Below are 17,418 nucleotides of genomic sequence, written 5' to 3' on the forward strand. Positions count from 1 at the left end.
CTAAAGATCAGATATTTGTGATGTCTACACCAACCTTTTATCTCAAATGTTCAGGGATAAATATTATACAATCCTTTCGCTTTCTGTCGCATATCCCTTGCATTGTAAGAGGGGAATTCAGCACTGGCCTTCACCAGAGTTCTTCTTTAAATTGCTGCTTCCTTTTAGGTGTTTGTTTGAAGAAAAAAATGGTTTCTGAACCAGTCACTGGTCCTGTTTACAGTTCTCTCGTATTTTGTCAACTTACACCTTTTACTGCGTATAGCTCATAAATTCAACCTGGGAATTGCTGCCTCTTGTTGGAACATGACTGAGAAACGTTGAAACTTACTGAGAGCGCATTTGTTGCATTAACAGGGCTTTTTGTGTCCGTACTTAAACAGTCTCTGAAGTGCATACAAAATACAACGTTGTATTTTCAGTGTGGTGTTGTGTACACACAACTGATTCTCCAATGTCTCTTTGTTAAAACGTATTGTAAATTTTCAGGGTGCGGGAACCCTATATTTTAAGGCGCATGTTGTATGAGATTTGGTATGCAGCCTGAGAAACTAAGGTTTTATTAGATTAAGAGGTGATGACACCATTGAATTTCACGCTGTATGCAGTCAACGGTGTGGATGAAACATAGGAGCCCGCTAACATTAAAACTCATAACACAGAGAATCTGCACCTCATGTATGAGCTGGGCAGTTTTGTTTAAAGCAGTCGCTGTCGGTCAGTTTGCTGTTGTCTACACCCCCACAACAGAATGGTAAAACGTGACAAAGGAAGAGCAGCCCTAACAATGGCGGTGTCGCTGTCACACAGCTTCAGGGTTTGTGGGTTCAAACCTGGCCTCCGGGCACTGTCTGTAAAAGAATTTGAAGTGTCCCCCCCCCTCCTGTTTTTCATGAGTTTTCTTCCTGGTGCTCCATGTTGGGTGGTGGATTTTCAAATATGTCCATAATTAAGTGTGATGCTTGGCGATGGACTGGTGCCCGGTCCAGTGTGGGTTCCTGTTTTGCGCCCAGTGATTTCCCAGTAACCCACTGCGACATGGAAACAGGACAATGCTGTTACAGAAAATAAATAATTTTATGTGAAGCGCATGCAGTCTGGAGCGTGAACCTTGTATGCTTTTTAACAGTAATTCAAAACTCGCTTTTAAACTATGCTGAAGTGTGCCTGTCCCAATTCACTGTAGGTGCATTTAGGTACAGCAAATCTTCATAGGCAACCCAGAAACTATTAGTTTGAAGGCCTATATCAAATTGTATAGAAATACTGAATGCAGAATTCTTCCTCTCCTGAAGTCTCTCCCGCTTATGCCTTGTTTTCCCCCTCCTTTTCCTTTTTAAAGGTTAAGATCTGTTGTGTAAGCACTATGAAATGAGCATGTGTCAGCCAATCAACATCACTGGTTGTAGAACAGTTTTCCTGGATGTTGAGAAATAGCTCATGGAACCTCAGTCAGCCTGCTGCCCCCTTCTCAGTGTGTGTTCCCACAGCACATGTGTGGGGTTGGCAGTGTGTTAGCACTGATGGTAATGCCGAGCTGTTCTGCATTATCTAGCTAACACTGCGATGGGCTTTATAGCAGTCAGGCTCCAAAACCCTGCAACACTCGGCATCCCAGTCAGCAAAACACATTGTGTGCCAGGACTTTTTGTTTCTTTGCTGTAAGTGTGGGAATTTCGTTTATTTTCAGACCACTAGCCGCACTGTGAGGTAAGTGATAGTATCTTAGTTTGAGACCCGGTCATTGTTCTTCGTTGTAAGGTTTTTTCCCCCTAGTGTTTAAGTGGTTCCCTAGTCTTTAAATGTCTTTATATGAAAACAATATAAAAATATCTAGACTAACATGTTTCATCACATAAGGAAATGGTTTAACAACTCTTATATTCCATCTAGAACTAGCACTTTTACTAAATTCAAGTGCAGAATTATTCCTTATTCTTTTGTATGTCACAGTGCCAACGAATATTTTGTGGTTTGTTTGATGCGCAAATGTTTAAAGCTCTGAATCAAGACACCTCTAATAGACAAGCCTTGACCAATGCCAAGAATTTGAGCCATTGTCTATAAATTCCTTGTATCAGATGGGAGTTTATTACAGCATTCACTTGCATCACAAGGACATCATCTCTAGCTCCTGAGCCTCATTCAGAAAGCAAGATTTGCTGTGCGGGCCTTTGGGGAAAAATAACCCAAGTCATTACATAGACCGGATGTGCAGAGCCAAAACAAATTACAAATTAACTTTTATGAGTCACAGCTCCTGATTAGTGGATTAATATAATCATTGGAGATTTACGCATGCCTGCAGTCGCTCAAGTCCAGTGCCAGACATTTCCAGTCACTTTGTTGCAGCCTTGAGTGTGATATGAATGCTTTTGCTCGTGCTTTTTGACTGCACTCGGACTGATTTATTTGAGACTAAAGTTGATAGAAGAATAGCCCTAGGTGGGTGCATATTATTAACCGCACTGCAAAACAAAGAGTCTAACAGATGAGCTACTGTCTCTGACATTACATCTACAAGTTGGTCCAGCGAGGTAGTGTGTCTAACAGAGTAGAAACAATGTTGAAAATCTCCAGCAGCACTGCTGTGTCTGGTCCGCTCGTACCAGTGCAACACACACTGACCCTCTCCCACCACGTCAGTGTCATCGCAGCGCTGAGAATTATCCATCACCCGTATCGTACCAGCTCTGTGGTGGCTTTACGGGGTCCTTATCATTGAAGAACTGCATGATAATGGGCAAACAAAGTATGGAGAGCAACAGATGTTTCATCTGTAATTGTAGTGACTCTTAAATACTCCCAATGTTACGGTCGATCAATGTCCTGTCGTTGAATTCATATTTTTCAGTTGGTAAGCTGTGTTTATGAGAGAGACAAAAGTTGAGTTATTTTCTTATCAGCACCTAGAATGTCAGTGCTGAAAATGCAGAAGTACTCCAAGCTAGGTGTGACCTTCTACTCCCAAGTATTGAGTCTATTAGAAATTTAGAACACATGCACACGCAGGCACCCTTCTGTTCGACTACCTCTGTGTGGGTGTAGGTTTGAGCATTGTTTTGACTGCTGCCTCAAGGATTCTGAGTTCAAGACTACATAAATGGATAAAATGCAGATTATTATGCTTATTTTCTAAAACCTACCTAAAGGTATTCAGAAGAATGCTGTTAATTTCAGTTGTTGATTAAAGCTGACTATAAAATTCACATTAAATAACTTTGATATATATATTATTTTAAATGAATGTATGTCCTCATATTTACTCATTCTGAGACAGACCTTAGCTCGTGTTGTTTATTTATTTTTCCACCCTCAGAATGTTATCTTGAACATGAATGAATTAATGTCCTGGGTAGAATAAAATACCATTCTGAGGGGGTTGCTTCCACTGTTTTGAACTTGATGTATGTTGTAATTTGGTGAGTTTGTTTAATTAGTACATTTACTTACATTCTTCCTTTCTTTCTCTCTCGCTCTCCCTTTTTCTTAAGGGTTTGCCTTCCCAGAATGGGCCTACAAGCCAGAGTCAAGTCCAGGCTCCAGACAAATACAGCTCTGGCACTTTATTCTGGAGCTGTTGAGGAAAGAGGAGTACCACGATGTCATTGCTTGGCAGGGGGACTACGGCGAGTTTGTCATCAAGGACCCAGACGAGGTGGCACGACTATGGGGTGCCCGCAAGTGCAAACCACAGATGAACTATGACAAGCTTAGCCGAGCGCTCAGGTAGGGACGGATCAAATATGTTTCATCTTCTCATGACTGTGTTTGGTTGTGTCACAAGCGTATTTCTGAGTAGGCTGTTAATTTTTGGTTGAACTGCACTTTTATTATTACTAGAGTCCTAGTGAGAACCAATGGTTTAGGGCAAGGTCAAAGAGCTTCTTTCACTTAGAGATGGTCAAACATTTATGTGTCAAATAAACATAACTTATGGTTTTTTAGTTTGCTTGAGCTCAAGACTCCTCCTTGTACATATATAAATAAATATATATATAAATATAAAAAACAATATTTTCCTCACCACTCTTTCACATTTTTTTTTGCCTGTCCACATTTGCTGTTTTTTCCTCTATTCCACAGTCCTTTTTTCTGTCTACATGTTATTTAGGTCTTCGCACTAGTCTCCACGGCAACGCCAAATGCCCACTTAAACTCACTGAACCTGTCCTCGCCATCCCATAATAATCAAAATCACATCAGCCTTCTCTAACGGGATGAGCACACTTCCGCAGCTTCTGAGAAGAATAGTGTTCTCCAAAGAGGCAGGAGAGAGAGGAACCCAGTCAATCACGGAGAGTGTAGTTAAGATCTAGAACTAGTTGCTTTATCTAGCATTGAAGCTCGTGAAGTTTTGCAGAGGACTGAAGAATGGAAAGACCTTGTTGTGGGTGTGTGTATGAGTGTGTGTGGGGGGGGAGTTGGGTGGAAATCAGGTTTCATACTTTGAGGTCTTTTGTAAACACACCCATACACATGTTATGTGATTCTTACATAATGCGTACACTAACCTTTTTAATGCATATTGTAAGAAGTACAATTACAGAGTTTGATATCTTTAAATAACTCGCTCTTGCTCTTTGTACTTTGTTTAAAACGGATAGTGTCAGCAGGCCTGGTCATTGATTATGAATTGTCTAATGCTTCCAAAACCCTAAATACATCCCCGCATTTAGTCTCTCATGCACAAGCACAGTCTTCACAGCATGAGGTTTCAAAGTGAATTTTAAAACCAGAGCAAACACGTGCACATAATAACATACTCGGTGTTGACCAGATCACTAATGGTTTCAATGATTTAATACAAGTTACTACAAATGAGCAGAACGTCTTTATATGGCACCTACACAGGTCCAAAATAAATGAATACAATTGTAACACCATTTACAACCTGATGGTGTCACAATGTAACTTTACAGATTTTAGAATTAAAATGAAATATATGACCCCAGGTGAGCGAGCCAAAGGCAACAGTGGCAGGGAAAACCACCCTCGAAGCTGGAGGAAGGAATCAAGACTCACAAGGGAGACCCATCCTCCTCTGGTCAAACAAATCATGCAGTTTTAATATAAAATTACAGGTGGAAGCAGCTTTGGAGTCACAGGTGTGTTGTGAAGGTGCTGCAGATGTAGGGCACATAAGACTCAAGTCAGGCTAGCGGGAATCTCCAGCAACCAGTCTTCCATTAGTGTCACCTGGACAGGAGGGTAGTAATTACTGTGAAGGGAGTAGAGGGGTGGCATTAGTTCTGTCTTTGTATTTATGGATTATAGAGAATATGAAATTTATCAGTGTTGTGAACAACTCCGGCAGATGTTAACTACAATAAACAAATTAAAAGACGAGGACCAGCAGGACACAGAACCCGAGGACACCCTGAAACACCGGTATCCCCCGCTTCACCGTCAACAAAACCTTTTCTCAAAAGAACTCTGGTTCTTGAACTGTTTCCGTTCGGGCTTATAAGAACTCTGCTGTATTCCGCAAACAATATGCATCACAGAATACGTCATCAACAGACTGAGTAAACAGCAGAACAGCTGCAGTAAACAGAAGTTGGAAGAAGGCAGAACGTATAGACTACCTGTAGGCATTTGTGCTGTTGTTACAGACGAGTTTTTCTCCAACATTTCATGATTAGAATACTACACACGCTCTTCATGGGTGTCTCCATTGCTCCTTGCTCCAGGACAACTAGACACACCCACAGATGTCGTCAGGGTTAGTGCTGAAAAAACTACTGTACTCTGAGTCCCACTGCGAACAAACTTTTCAGGTTCCAGAACCTATTTTTGTGAGTTGAAATACGCAGTTCAATATTAGGTTCACAAACCAGAACCGAGCCCGTTCCACGTTGGTGGAAAAGTGCCGTGAGTGATTGCTGGTGCTGTTGTCTGAGTTTACCACAGTTCCCCATGTCAATGAACCCCTGGGTCTACAACCTTTATCTAAGGGGAAATGTTAATTACTAAAAACTACACTAAACTATGTTTTTTTTTAAATTTACTTGGGTTTTATGCTGGAACACGTTACTATAATCCAACGATGATCTAAGTTTGTAGTTTGGTTCGTGTGATGAGTACAGCTGCGTATCATAAGCATAAGAGTGGATGGATACATGTGGATACATTAATGGATGGATTTTGGATGTGAATAGACGGTGCGGTGGTGCAACAAGTAGTGTCTCTGTCAGACAGCTCCAGGATCCTAGAGTGTGTGGATGGATGGATGATGGATAGATATAGCTAGCTTACTTGATTGAGTTTGACAAAAAATATAGCAGGGGAAAGCTGCTGTTCCAGAATGGCAGCTGTAGATGGACCTGATCAATATGCAGTGTGATGTAGCATTTGAAATGTTTAATTCTGTAAAAGATGCTGGATGAATTCTACACACCCTTGAACAAGGCCAAGCAGCAAAAATGATTTAGCTTTTCAAAATCAGTTTATTTCGCTGAATGTTACACATCTTGGTGAGTGTACACACGTATGACATGTAACATGCTGAATATGAAAGATATGAACAGACTAATTACTGTAATACAGGAAGTAAGATATCAACTAAATAACACTAAACTTACAAAGAAATTAGGGTGAGTAATAAAGTATGTAATTATATAAACAAATAAGCACACGTGCGCTCCATGTGAAAGGAGCCAAAGGGTATGAATGAATATTTACATGAATATATTTGCGCAGTTTTAGCTGAGTAAGGAGATCATCAGAAAACAGTGGAATTTATAGGCGATCAGCATAACATTAAAATGACCTTATTAACTCTCATTGCATTTTTTTTTGTCCATTTTATGAGACCCACTTACCATATATGTGCACATTTATAGCTCTGCAATTAGACTGAAATGCCTCTGCTGACTTGCATGCTTATTGGCTCCATCACTGGCCACCGTATCTGTTGCTGCACAGTTTGTGTTAGTCATCCTCTAGTCCTTCAAATGTATTCACTGGTTTCTTGTAGCTGTATGTGTTTGGTTGGTGGACTATTCTCAGTCTACCAGTTTCACAGCATAGGCTTTTATCCCCGCTGCTACTGTGCTGTCCATGCCGGCCCAGTGTGGCCACTATCTCCGCTGTACTGCCGACAGAGTGGGTCTGCCTTCCCCGCTGCTACTCTGCTCTGCACACTGGCCAAGTGCGGCTGCTATCTCCGCAGAAACACCGTTAAACACGCCAACCAGGTGTCTTTCACTTCCTCCCCAAAATTGGTGAAAAGCTGGATAGCTAACTCGTTTACTAATGGCTCATAAGCTTTAGCTCAACATTCTCTTCGACTCAGAGGAGGAGACATGGCTATGATAGCCTTGTGATTGGTCAGGGTAATAGTGACATAAGCATTACCCACATTTAGGTCTGCCCATTCTACATCGAGAGGAGAGCAGTTCTGATTACTTTTGAGGAGAGATTTATCATATTTAGGTTTTGTGCTTTTTATTTAAACTTTGCTGAACTTTTCACATAACACCCAGCTTCAGAATTATACAGAAAAATCAAATTCAAAATGGGTTCCCAGGGGCTTTTGAGAAGATGAGTGTATTAAGAGCAACAGATTTGCTACAGGGTGTAATTATAAAACTATAAAGTTAACCAATATATTAACACCATCAACCACCAAATGATCATCTGTCAGCAAACGGAATTTTTTATGTTAAATATTTAATGTTAAATTGTTTCACAGTCTATTTTGAATTATTCTGTTGGTCTATCATTTTCTACACAGAAGATTCTTTATCTCTTAATAAATGCAGATGAGATCAAAGATTAACATTTACCTAAAGACTTTTCAAAACTCCACACCATCAATCAGAGCATGTATTTTATCAGAGGTTATTGATTGATTAGAGGCTTCAAGATGATGGAAAAATATTCTATTGCAATATTTAGTTTTTCTAGCAATTTTAAAAAGGGCAAGGATTTTCTGCAGAAGTCAATGGAATGTATCAGGTTATTAATAATGCATGTCTGTAGCCTAAATAAGGGGCTCACCTGTGAATTATGAAGGTGGGGTCTATAAGGGATACAGGAGCTTCAGGAAAAAGTCACCAGCAGCAGAAAAGTTGTAAATTAAATTCAGTGCACTATTTAATTAAAAAGCAAGTGTGGTCTTGGCTTCAGAACCATGTGTTTACAGTTAAACACATTTGCCTTTCTCTTGGCTCTGCGTTTCCCCCACTGTCCCTTCCCTCTTCCCCTTGGCTGCTGTCTGTAAGTCGTCGTCTTTTCCATTTCTCAGTAAGACAAAAAAATATCGTGACTACTGCGCATGCGCACATCGCAATGACAATGCAAATATGATATATCGTGTAGCCCTACTGTATCAAAACTTCTTTACATATTCCAAGTTGAGCGTGTTTTACAAATACACAGAAGCTGAACTAATAAACTCATTTAAACGTGTGGAACAAGGTTTAGTTGAAACCAAAGACTACAACAAAAGGGCTGGAGGAATCAGGTGCCAAATTGTCTTTATCAAGGGAGTGCCATAGCATTAAAGCCATGCAAAAAAGAAGCCCCTGTGCCAAGACTGGCATTAAAGTAAATAAATAAATATGGAAAAAACAGACTGATGATTATAATGTGCATTTTTATTTACATTATAGTAAATAAACCTGAAATAACTCTTTTAGCTGTTACCTTTAAACTTCAATCTTGTGGGAAGTACAAACCCTAACTGAACTAACACATGGTGTGACATGAAATGAGCTTGAACGGTTTTATCTTCAGTGAATGTAAACTTTTGGCCTCAGCTGTATGAAAGAGTGTTCTGTCTTTGAAAAGTTAACCATGGTAACGTTTTTCCATGAAATACTTAGTTAATCAAAGAAAGAGGATGGAATTTATGTTTTTACTCAGACTGCATGTGCACCATGTACGTTTTGGAAGCCAGTGCTGTGCAGTAACACACATGCGAACAGAGACATGCTTGAGCGCTGTGTCCTTTTTTTGAAGTGAGTTCAAATACACTTCAAAGAGTGTTTCTGTGTGCCTCAGCATATTTGACTGTGCATATGTGCCCTTTGTAGTATATGTTTGTTGAGAACCTCCCCTTCAACTAGGAATATGAGAATGCATCCAGCAACAGCTAAAGATTAATAAATACTTCCTTGTGCTAAGTCTGAGCACTTTCATCAGACGTGTAGCAGGGTTTTACTACACATTTCTGCCACATTATGATCTATCAACATGCATAACTATATAAACCCTGTTTCCATGGGTTGCAAATGCAATAAGAACAAGGATTTAGGCATTGAATTTAACCTTTTATTTAATGAAAAAAGTACAAATATGTAGAAATATACCCAGTGTTTTTAGTGATTAATTCTAAATTTGCTTAAAAAATGCATTTTGCTTGTCACAATAACCCACACAATAAAAGATGGTACCTAGCATCTAAGAAAGAGAGAAATATTTACGGGATGTTCAAATTAAGAGTTTTTGAAACATTTTATACGCACCTGCTTTAAGTATAACGTTTGTTTCTGCAAAGAATTTATAGTGATTTGACCATCAAACTTTTCATAATGTTGAGAAAAGTTTCAGCAAATCCAATGCAATCTCAGTCTTTGACAACAACTGCCTGACCTTCCGTTGAGTGAGAAACTACCGTTGCGTCATACTAATATAATAAATATAGCCACATAAGACTATTGTCACAGCACTGTTTGCCCCTGCTGTAAGAAATTCAATCTGAAACGGTTGTGAAAAGAAAGTAATACATCAATTCTGTGCAGAGACACTGCTTAGCTCCCTCCATGCACATCTCAGATGGTTTGAAAGGCTGTGGATACGTGTCTTGTGGTCCGATGAATCAATGTTTTGGGGAAAGGCAAAAGAGGCCACCTAGGCTTTGATCTGAGGAGGTGGTGAAGGCCAGAATCTGTCATGGAATGGGGTGCATCCGTCCCTACAGCAGGAATAACGTGCATATATGTGAAAGTGTCCTTGATGTAGAGGACTACATTGGGATTTGAAAGACACAAATGCTGCCAACAAGGTGACATTTTTCTGGGAAGTCCATGGTTATTTCAGCAAGGCATTACCTTGACTCATTCTGCATGTGATACAAATTTGTGATTGACAGGCCTGCCTGCAGTTCAGATCTGTTTCCTGTAGCTCATCACAAACAGAAGGATTAACAGTGGTGACCAAGGATTGTTGAGAAGCTGAACACACATTCTTGTTGCAAAACAGCAGTATATATTTTACCTTCAGTTCAGAGAGGTGATGCAGAACGGTCTCTTGGTTTTTTGAGTGCTGTGCAAACTACCTTAACAAAATACAGTCTTTTTATTATTCCAGTCTGTGGTGTGTGTGTGTGTATACACGACAAGGCCCAACACCATGATTAGACAGACTCTGATGAGTAGGTTGACAGTGATTTCCTCTTATTACATAGGGGGAAAAATCTGAATGGCTCCCATGTTTTCTGACTTGTGCACCCCACAAAAAACAGAATGTGTCTTATTCCACAGTCTGGATTGGTGGGCACTCCAGAGCCCCAAGTTCATGTGAAAATGCAGATTTTCTTTATTTATTTAATTCGTTCATTTTAATTTATTTGAATTTTATTTTATTTTAAACATGTCCCTATTTTTAGGAGAATAATTATCCCAAACTAACTGCTCCTTCTTATGGAGGAGTGGAACAAAAAATGCCCCTGTAATTCAACAAGCTGTGCCCTCATAATCCCACCAAAAGTTTTGTTCCGTTTCGATCTGCCCAGCGTTCGGAATAATGACCAGTGTAGTACAGGACTGGGTCTTCAGTACAGTGTCACAAGGGTACAGACTACAGCTTTTGCCACCGTTTGCTGCAGAGACTTGTCCAAACCCAGCCTAGCCAATCTAGCCTCAGGCATTTTTAGGCTGAGGCTCTGTCTACAACCGCAGCAGGGGGTTGGGCTTGTTTTTATTTTAATTAATTAATTATTGACAAAACTGGAATAGGTGTTGAATCTTCTCACAAATTGCTAACCTATGTGTATATATATTCAAATAAGAGTACGGCAGCAACAAGTCAAGGAAATCATACAAGAAACTAGATAAATATTTGAGAAACTGCAGGCTTTTGTTAAACTCAGATAAGCATTTGTTATTCCACTGTTTAGAAAGAGACCAGGGGAGAATTACTGCTGACAAAAAGTGGAATTTTTCTGAAGGCTGGTTACAGCTGGCTACTACAGAATTTTACTGTGCACGTGGACATTTCGATGAAACTTTCAAACAGAGCAGTGGTAGTCTGATGATGTGGGATGCTTTCCTGTTTCAAGGCTCATATTCACAGCCATTACTTTTTCTCTCAACCAGTAAATGCTGCACATCAGTTGGTTCTGAAGCTCAAGCACAATTAATTTATGCAAAATGACACGTTTTCTGATATAAACACACAAAGATTTAAATAATGAATTTTTTAAAAATACATAAATAAATAAACAAAACTGTTCTGTATTAGCCAACACATTGTTCGTATTGTTTGAACATTTAGATGTCTTGTATACACACATTAGACAAATTATGAATGTAGAACTTCTCTCTGCAGAGGGTCTGTGGTTTCACCGGGTTCACAGATGAGTGTGGACAGATTGGTGACTGTCTACACTCAAATTTGTAACCAGTGCAACCACAGACACTCGGCATAGTGCAGTATATCCGTAGTTTTACTGAATTAGCATTGCTAAAATAATGAATTGGCGCCTTCATTGCATGTATAAATATAATAGCTCCTTATATAAAGTTAGTAAAAATATTTGGAGTGGTGTGCCCATCCCCCATCCTCAAAATGTTGAAAATTGCCCACATTTGTACTAGCCATAAACTCCCATGTTTGGAGTACGGTGTCACTACAGCGGTGGGTGCAGGCCTGGAGTGGCTAATGGACTGCGTATTTATGTGTTACTACAGGATAAACAATGGACCAATGAATCAATAATGTAATATTTATTGGTTTTGTCAGTTACTTGTTGCAGCCCTAGGAACGTCAAGGTGAAACAGGATCCTGCTTGTAATAGGAATAGTCTGTGTGTATATATTTGTGTTCACGGAGGTCTGTTGCCGATGAGTTTAACTTTTCTGGCTGCTATTGCACTGTCAACCCATTAACAAAAGCATCACTATTGTCTAGGTGTTTGTTCTGTAAGTAAGGGTTAGGAAAAAGAATACACAGCCATAAGAGTGGAAGCTCAGATATCTTGAACTGAGATATCGTTCACAGATAAGTAACCATGCCAACGTTCATCCCCCCAGATATTACTACAACAAAAGGATCCTGCACAAGACCAAAGGGAAGAGATTCACCTACAAGTTCAACTTCAACAAGCTGGTGCTGGTCAACTATCCATTCATAGACATGGGATCTGCCGGTATGTTTGATTTCTCTGTTTCTCTCTCCAACCCCCTACTCTCACTTTATATATGCATTTGTAATGCTAATTTTCCTTTGTTCCTTCCCTTCTTTGTTAGGCTCAGGAGTTCCCCAAAGTGCTCCCCCTGTTCCTTCTGGAGTGGGCACCCATTTCCGTTTTCCTCCATCCACGCCATCAGATGTGCTCTCCCCAAGCGAGGACTTGCGAAGTCCAGGAGTCTTTAGTGCTGTGGCTCGTCGAATGGCTCGTGGCTCTGTCTCAGATTGCAGTGATGGCACCTCCACCAACTCTGAGTTGGAGGAAGCTAATGTAGCTGCAGGTGATGATCGCCAGTCTGATCGTGCCTTTAGGAATCTCCTGCACCCTCGACTATCCCACGATTCCCTCTTTCGTGTCTATGGCGCCCCTCCCAACCCACCAGGGCTGTCACGTGGAGGTCCTCATGCACCCCCCCACAGAGTACACCCTGAGCCCCTCTCTCCTTTCCCAGTGTCTCCTCTCCCAGGTCCGGGTGGTCTTCTGGCCCCACCTCTCTCCCCAGCCCTCTCCATGACCCCTACCTCACACCTACCCTACACCCCATCCCCGTCCCTTTCTCCCATGCTGGGCTCACACTTCTCTTTCAATCCAGAGGACATGAAGCGCTACTTGCAGGCTCACACCCAGAGCGTCTACAACTATCACCTGAGCCCCCGTGCTTTTCTGCACTACCCCAACATTATCATCCCACAGCCCCAGCGCCTGGATAAGGCTCTTGGAGGTTCAGCAACAGCAGGTCCACACCTCCCCACACATCCCCTACACCATCATCAGACTGAGGAGCCTCACCTCTCACCCTTCAAGTTCAAGCTGCAGCCTCCGCCACTCGGTCGTAAGCAGAGAGAGGGCCCTCCAGCCTCTGGGGCAGGACACACCCCTTCAGTCACCACCTCAGGGCATGGGTCCTCCTCCAGTCAGGGTTCTAACCCTGTTTTGTCTAGCTTGGTGAACAGCAGCTCAGGAGTGCCACCAAAGATCAAGGTCTGTATTTTCTGTCTTTTTCTGAGTACATTTAAAACACAAGTGTAAAGGTAAAAGGTAACTTAATATTCTTTTTTTTTTTGCCCACTCTTCTACAGGTTGAACCCATCTCAGACATAGAGTCAGAGGAAGAGGTGGAAGTCACAGATATTAGTGAGGAAGATGATAACTGTGACGTTTTCGCCTCGCCTAACTCCAGCGGAACCGCTCAACCGTCATCCTGCCATGACGGCATGGTGGATGATGCCGATGATGATGAGAATCTCGAGGAAGATGTTTTCAAGACCCCTGCTGCCCCCACTTCTAGTGCTGGCATTGGACTGGCTTTGCTGGGCCTCAAAGCTGAGCCCAGAGAGCTTAGCCTGGGCCAAGGTCCTCCCAGCAGTCCCGGTGGTACCCGCTGCATCCCCCTTAAGCTTCGCTTCAAGCGACGCTGGAGTGAGGACCAACGCATGGAAGCTGAAGCAGAGGAGGCGGAGGACAAGAAGAGCCGAGCTGAAAGAGTTGAGCCTCTCCAAGAGGTGGAGTCTAAGAGGCAGGAGGAGAATGGAGAAGTGAAGAGCCCTGTAAGTTTGGCTGCTCCCCTGGGGACAGGCCAGAGGAGAGTGAGTTCTGAGCTGCAGAGAGCAACAGCACAGCTGTCTTTAGAGAATAATGGCTGCTGAGGAGATATAAAATGCACACACTCAGAGATGGAAAGACTCACACAGGCCTGTGCTTAGTTATTTGTGACTTAGATAAAGAAGTGCGTTCAGAAGCGTTGTGTGAAAATATAACAGATCTACATTGTCACTTACAACAGGTTTCGTTTTATAAATATCTGAATTAACATGTGCAGAGTCAGGCTTATTCACACAAACACACTTCTTTCACTTTCAGGTGCTGAGACACTAAGAATGGCTAATAATGACCCCTCTTCTCATCGTTACAAATTGATAATCGCCACCCCTAAACCATCAGCCTTTTCCAATATTTCTCCAAACTTTCCTTTGCCATTTGACTGCAGCATCCCAGTGTCAACCATATTCACACACAATGGATTTGTTTTTTTTGTTTTTTTTTTGCCCCCAGCTGACCCCCGGAAAACCCTACCGTTTGGGATGTGGGTGGCACCCAAATTGTCTTTCAAAAAACAAAAAAAATAGAGATAACTGAAGTGCCTGAACTACTGGTCATTGCACTCGTTTACAATATTGAGTGCAATGATTGTAGGGGGGTGGGCACTCTCCTAACAGATCCAATCGGCCTTCTCTTCTTTGTACGCGGAGTCTGGGGCCGTAGTGGCCATGACTTCATTAGGAGTTAGACACTTTTGGATCGAGTCACACACTCAAGATGATGGCCCACTTTCGCAGATGTCAACGAAACGGTCCTCTCCAGTCAGCATGCAGTTCCTAACCGAGACTCACGGATGTCACGGAGACCTCTGCCGAACAACCTCGACTTTTGTTGAACAAGCTTGCCTTTGCTCCCAAATCAGGACCTCTTCATACAGTCACTGCCTTCAGACCTGTCAATGCTAACATGCTAACCGCTAAGCACTGCCTTTTAATGCCCTTGGGGTCCAACAAGGGGTCCCAATCCTGTCTGGTCAAATCAGCCTCTGTTAAAGGGACCAGTTGACCTTACTCACACGTGTATATACATCCCTGATTCATGAGGTGTGGTCTGTCTTTTCTTGCTTTGTCGAAGATTGTAATCAAGCCCTGGCTGCAACAAACCGTGGATTATATACGAAGACTGCTTTTCCTAACGTCTCTTGTGTTTGTGAGCAATTTTAATGCTGAAAGGAACATTAGTGCACCATGAAAGGGTTTGCTCTTGAAGCTGAGGATGATCATGTGATGAATGGAAGGTTTTAGCATATGCTTTTGAAGCTCTTGGAAACCCACTAGAAAAAAGGAAAAAAAAAACATGGAGGGTTTGAGAGCAAAAAAATATCTCAGGCATACTTCACTAAGACCTAACCTCATACTCTATAGAGTCACATTGAAGACAGTCTCTGTAAATTCCAAAACGCCTTCTAAAGAACAAAAAGTGAAATTGTGCCTTTTTGTACACAATATAGGAGACTTACTACCTTATGTTTTGAGTACTCTCCCATAGTAACACACACCCACAGAAGCCTTAGAAACTTGACCTCAAACACTGCTATTATGCCTTTGTTTTATATTTTTTTAGCCTAGAAGAAAATATCCTAAATCAGATCAAAAATAAAGCCCATATGTTCTCTATGTATTTTAAACGTTAGTTATATATATTTGATACAGATGATCTATATTCAAAACTCTGGATTTGATAAAAATCTATATTTTTAAGAAAAATAAGAATATATGGAGAATATACATAAGGTGACCTCAAAAGAGTTACAGGGATCCTATAGTGCTTTATTTAGAATGAATGGATGAAGTGTTATTGGAGAAAAGGCAAAATGACTGTAAATGGATCAATTTTTCAGAACTTAAGCTTGCATTTTATGGCCTCGTGTGCCCTCTATACACACACACACACACACAATAAATAAGAAAAAAGCCTATACTGATGTTTTTCAGGTTGACTACTCGTTTTATCCCTGGGAAATATTAGGGGTGGGGGAGGATAATCATAACGGACTCTAAGTCATTGCTTCAGTCAGGTTAGTGTTGTTGCAACAAAACTTGCTCATGGGCCATTCGTTGAAAGGAGAACATGCGGTTACTCGTCACCAAAGGGATTAACACTGGACTTGCCCAATCGTAATCTTCTGTTTAGATCAGGGGTGAAAAACATAATGGCATTTCATTCATGGGCCTGGTGTAAATAATACTTTTCGTGATGTTACTGGGAAATTGATCTAACAAGGCGTTGTATGATGCCCCACTGACACCATCGATTGAATAATTAAAATATCTGTAGTTACTGTGAGGCAAGTTGAGACATTTTCCACAGTACAATTTGAGTCGAGTCTTATTTTTGTTCCCGCCGGCCTTCCATATCTCGCACTCAACAGTCCACACCAAAAAGTGTTCATTATGCTGAGTACATACTGTGAGTAATCAGCAGGCAGCAGTACAAGCTTTTGCCCACAGCCTTAGTCTCACCCCCAGTTTGTTGTTGTTATTATTTTTTTTTCTTACCTTTAGATTTTTTAAAAATCTTTTCCCAAATGGATTCTGGTCTTCAGTCTGCACTCAACCTGGCAAACTGCCTTGCTCACTCGTACTTGTAAACAATACATCATTTTCTCTCTCTCTTCAGTATAAACATTGCTGTTTTATTATGCTTATTGTTCTTGTTAATATTACCATTTATTTTTAAGTGATATACTTTTTTATTTTATTTTTATTTTTTATTTTTTTTTGGTGTACCCCTTTCCTGAACATTAGCTTCATAAGAGGAAAACGTTAACGACATATTCCACAATCTTGTGTTCCTTTAAAACTACATAATGGCAAATGCAGTTCTCTGGCTTTGTATCTATGCTGATTTTTGTTTGTAATTATAAAAAAAAAACAAAAAAAAAAAAACAAAGGGGGAGGGGTAACATGTTATCATGGTATCTTTAATATGTTCTTTTCTTTTTGTGTATATATATATTTTTTTTTCCATTTTGGGGGACTATGTAAGAAAAAGGCATTGTTATTCTTTGTGTATAAGGTCTCTCCTTTTTTTCTATCCATTTATCCATCTCATTCTCTCTCACCTTTTCTCTCAGCGGTTATGTAACACTCTAAAGAGGAGATGAGACTTGACATCATGAGGAAACGTGTAATACTTTAGTTTTCTTTTTTTCCTCTTGTAATTAAAACTGTAATCAGGGTTCATTAAAAACTGGTAAACGTGGATCAAATTGTCTCCGTTGTCTTTCTCTTGCATTTGTCTGAATGGGTTTGATACCTATGAGATTATCACGTTTTAAAATTGGAAGCTTTAGATGCTTCGGTGCGTTGTGTTTGTCCACACATCTTCACAGTCCAAAGAATAATATGTAGTTTGTCAGAAGGGGGTGTAATTTAGAGTGAGAGTCGATGTAAAATATT

General features: G+C 40.8%; 1 protein-coding gene across 4 annotated transcripts in view; it reads left to right on the plus strand.

Annotated features, from left to right (window-relative positions):
- The window catches only part of erf (Ets2 repressor factor), a 59,259-nt gene extending 42,043 nt beyond the window's left edge, over window positions 1–17,216 (plus strand). For 3 of the 4 annotated variants that reach the window (XM_066673720.1, XM_066673721.1, XM_066673722.1), the window contains 4 exons: window positions 3,495–3,729; window positions 12,261–12,376; window positions 12,477–13,399; window positions 13,498–17,216. In XM_066673720.1, coding sequence (XP_066529817.1) covers window positions 3,495–3,729; window positions 12,261–12,376; window positions 12,477–13,399; window positions 13,498–14,064 — 1,841 coding nt within the window. In that variant the 3' untranslated portion in view covers window positions 14,065–17,216. The remainder of the gene's footprint in view (window positions 1–3,494; window positions 3,730–12,260; window positions 12,377–12,476; window positions 13,400–13,497) is intronic. The other variant, XM_066673723.1, reaches the window with a different exon arrangement.
- The last annotated feature ends 202 nt before the right edge of the window (window positions 17,217–17,418 follow it).

Source organism: Hoplias malabaricus, chromosome 6 (genome assembly GCF_029633855.1).
Source record: "Hoplias malabaricus isolate fHopMal1 chromosome 6, fHopMal1.hap1, whole genome shotgun sequence".
In the NCBI taxonomy this organism is placed as follows: Eukaryota; Metazoa; Chordata; class Actinopteri; order Characiformes; family Erythrinidae; genus Hoplias; species Hoplias malabaricus.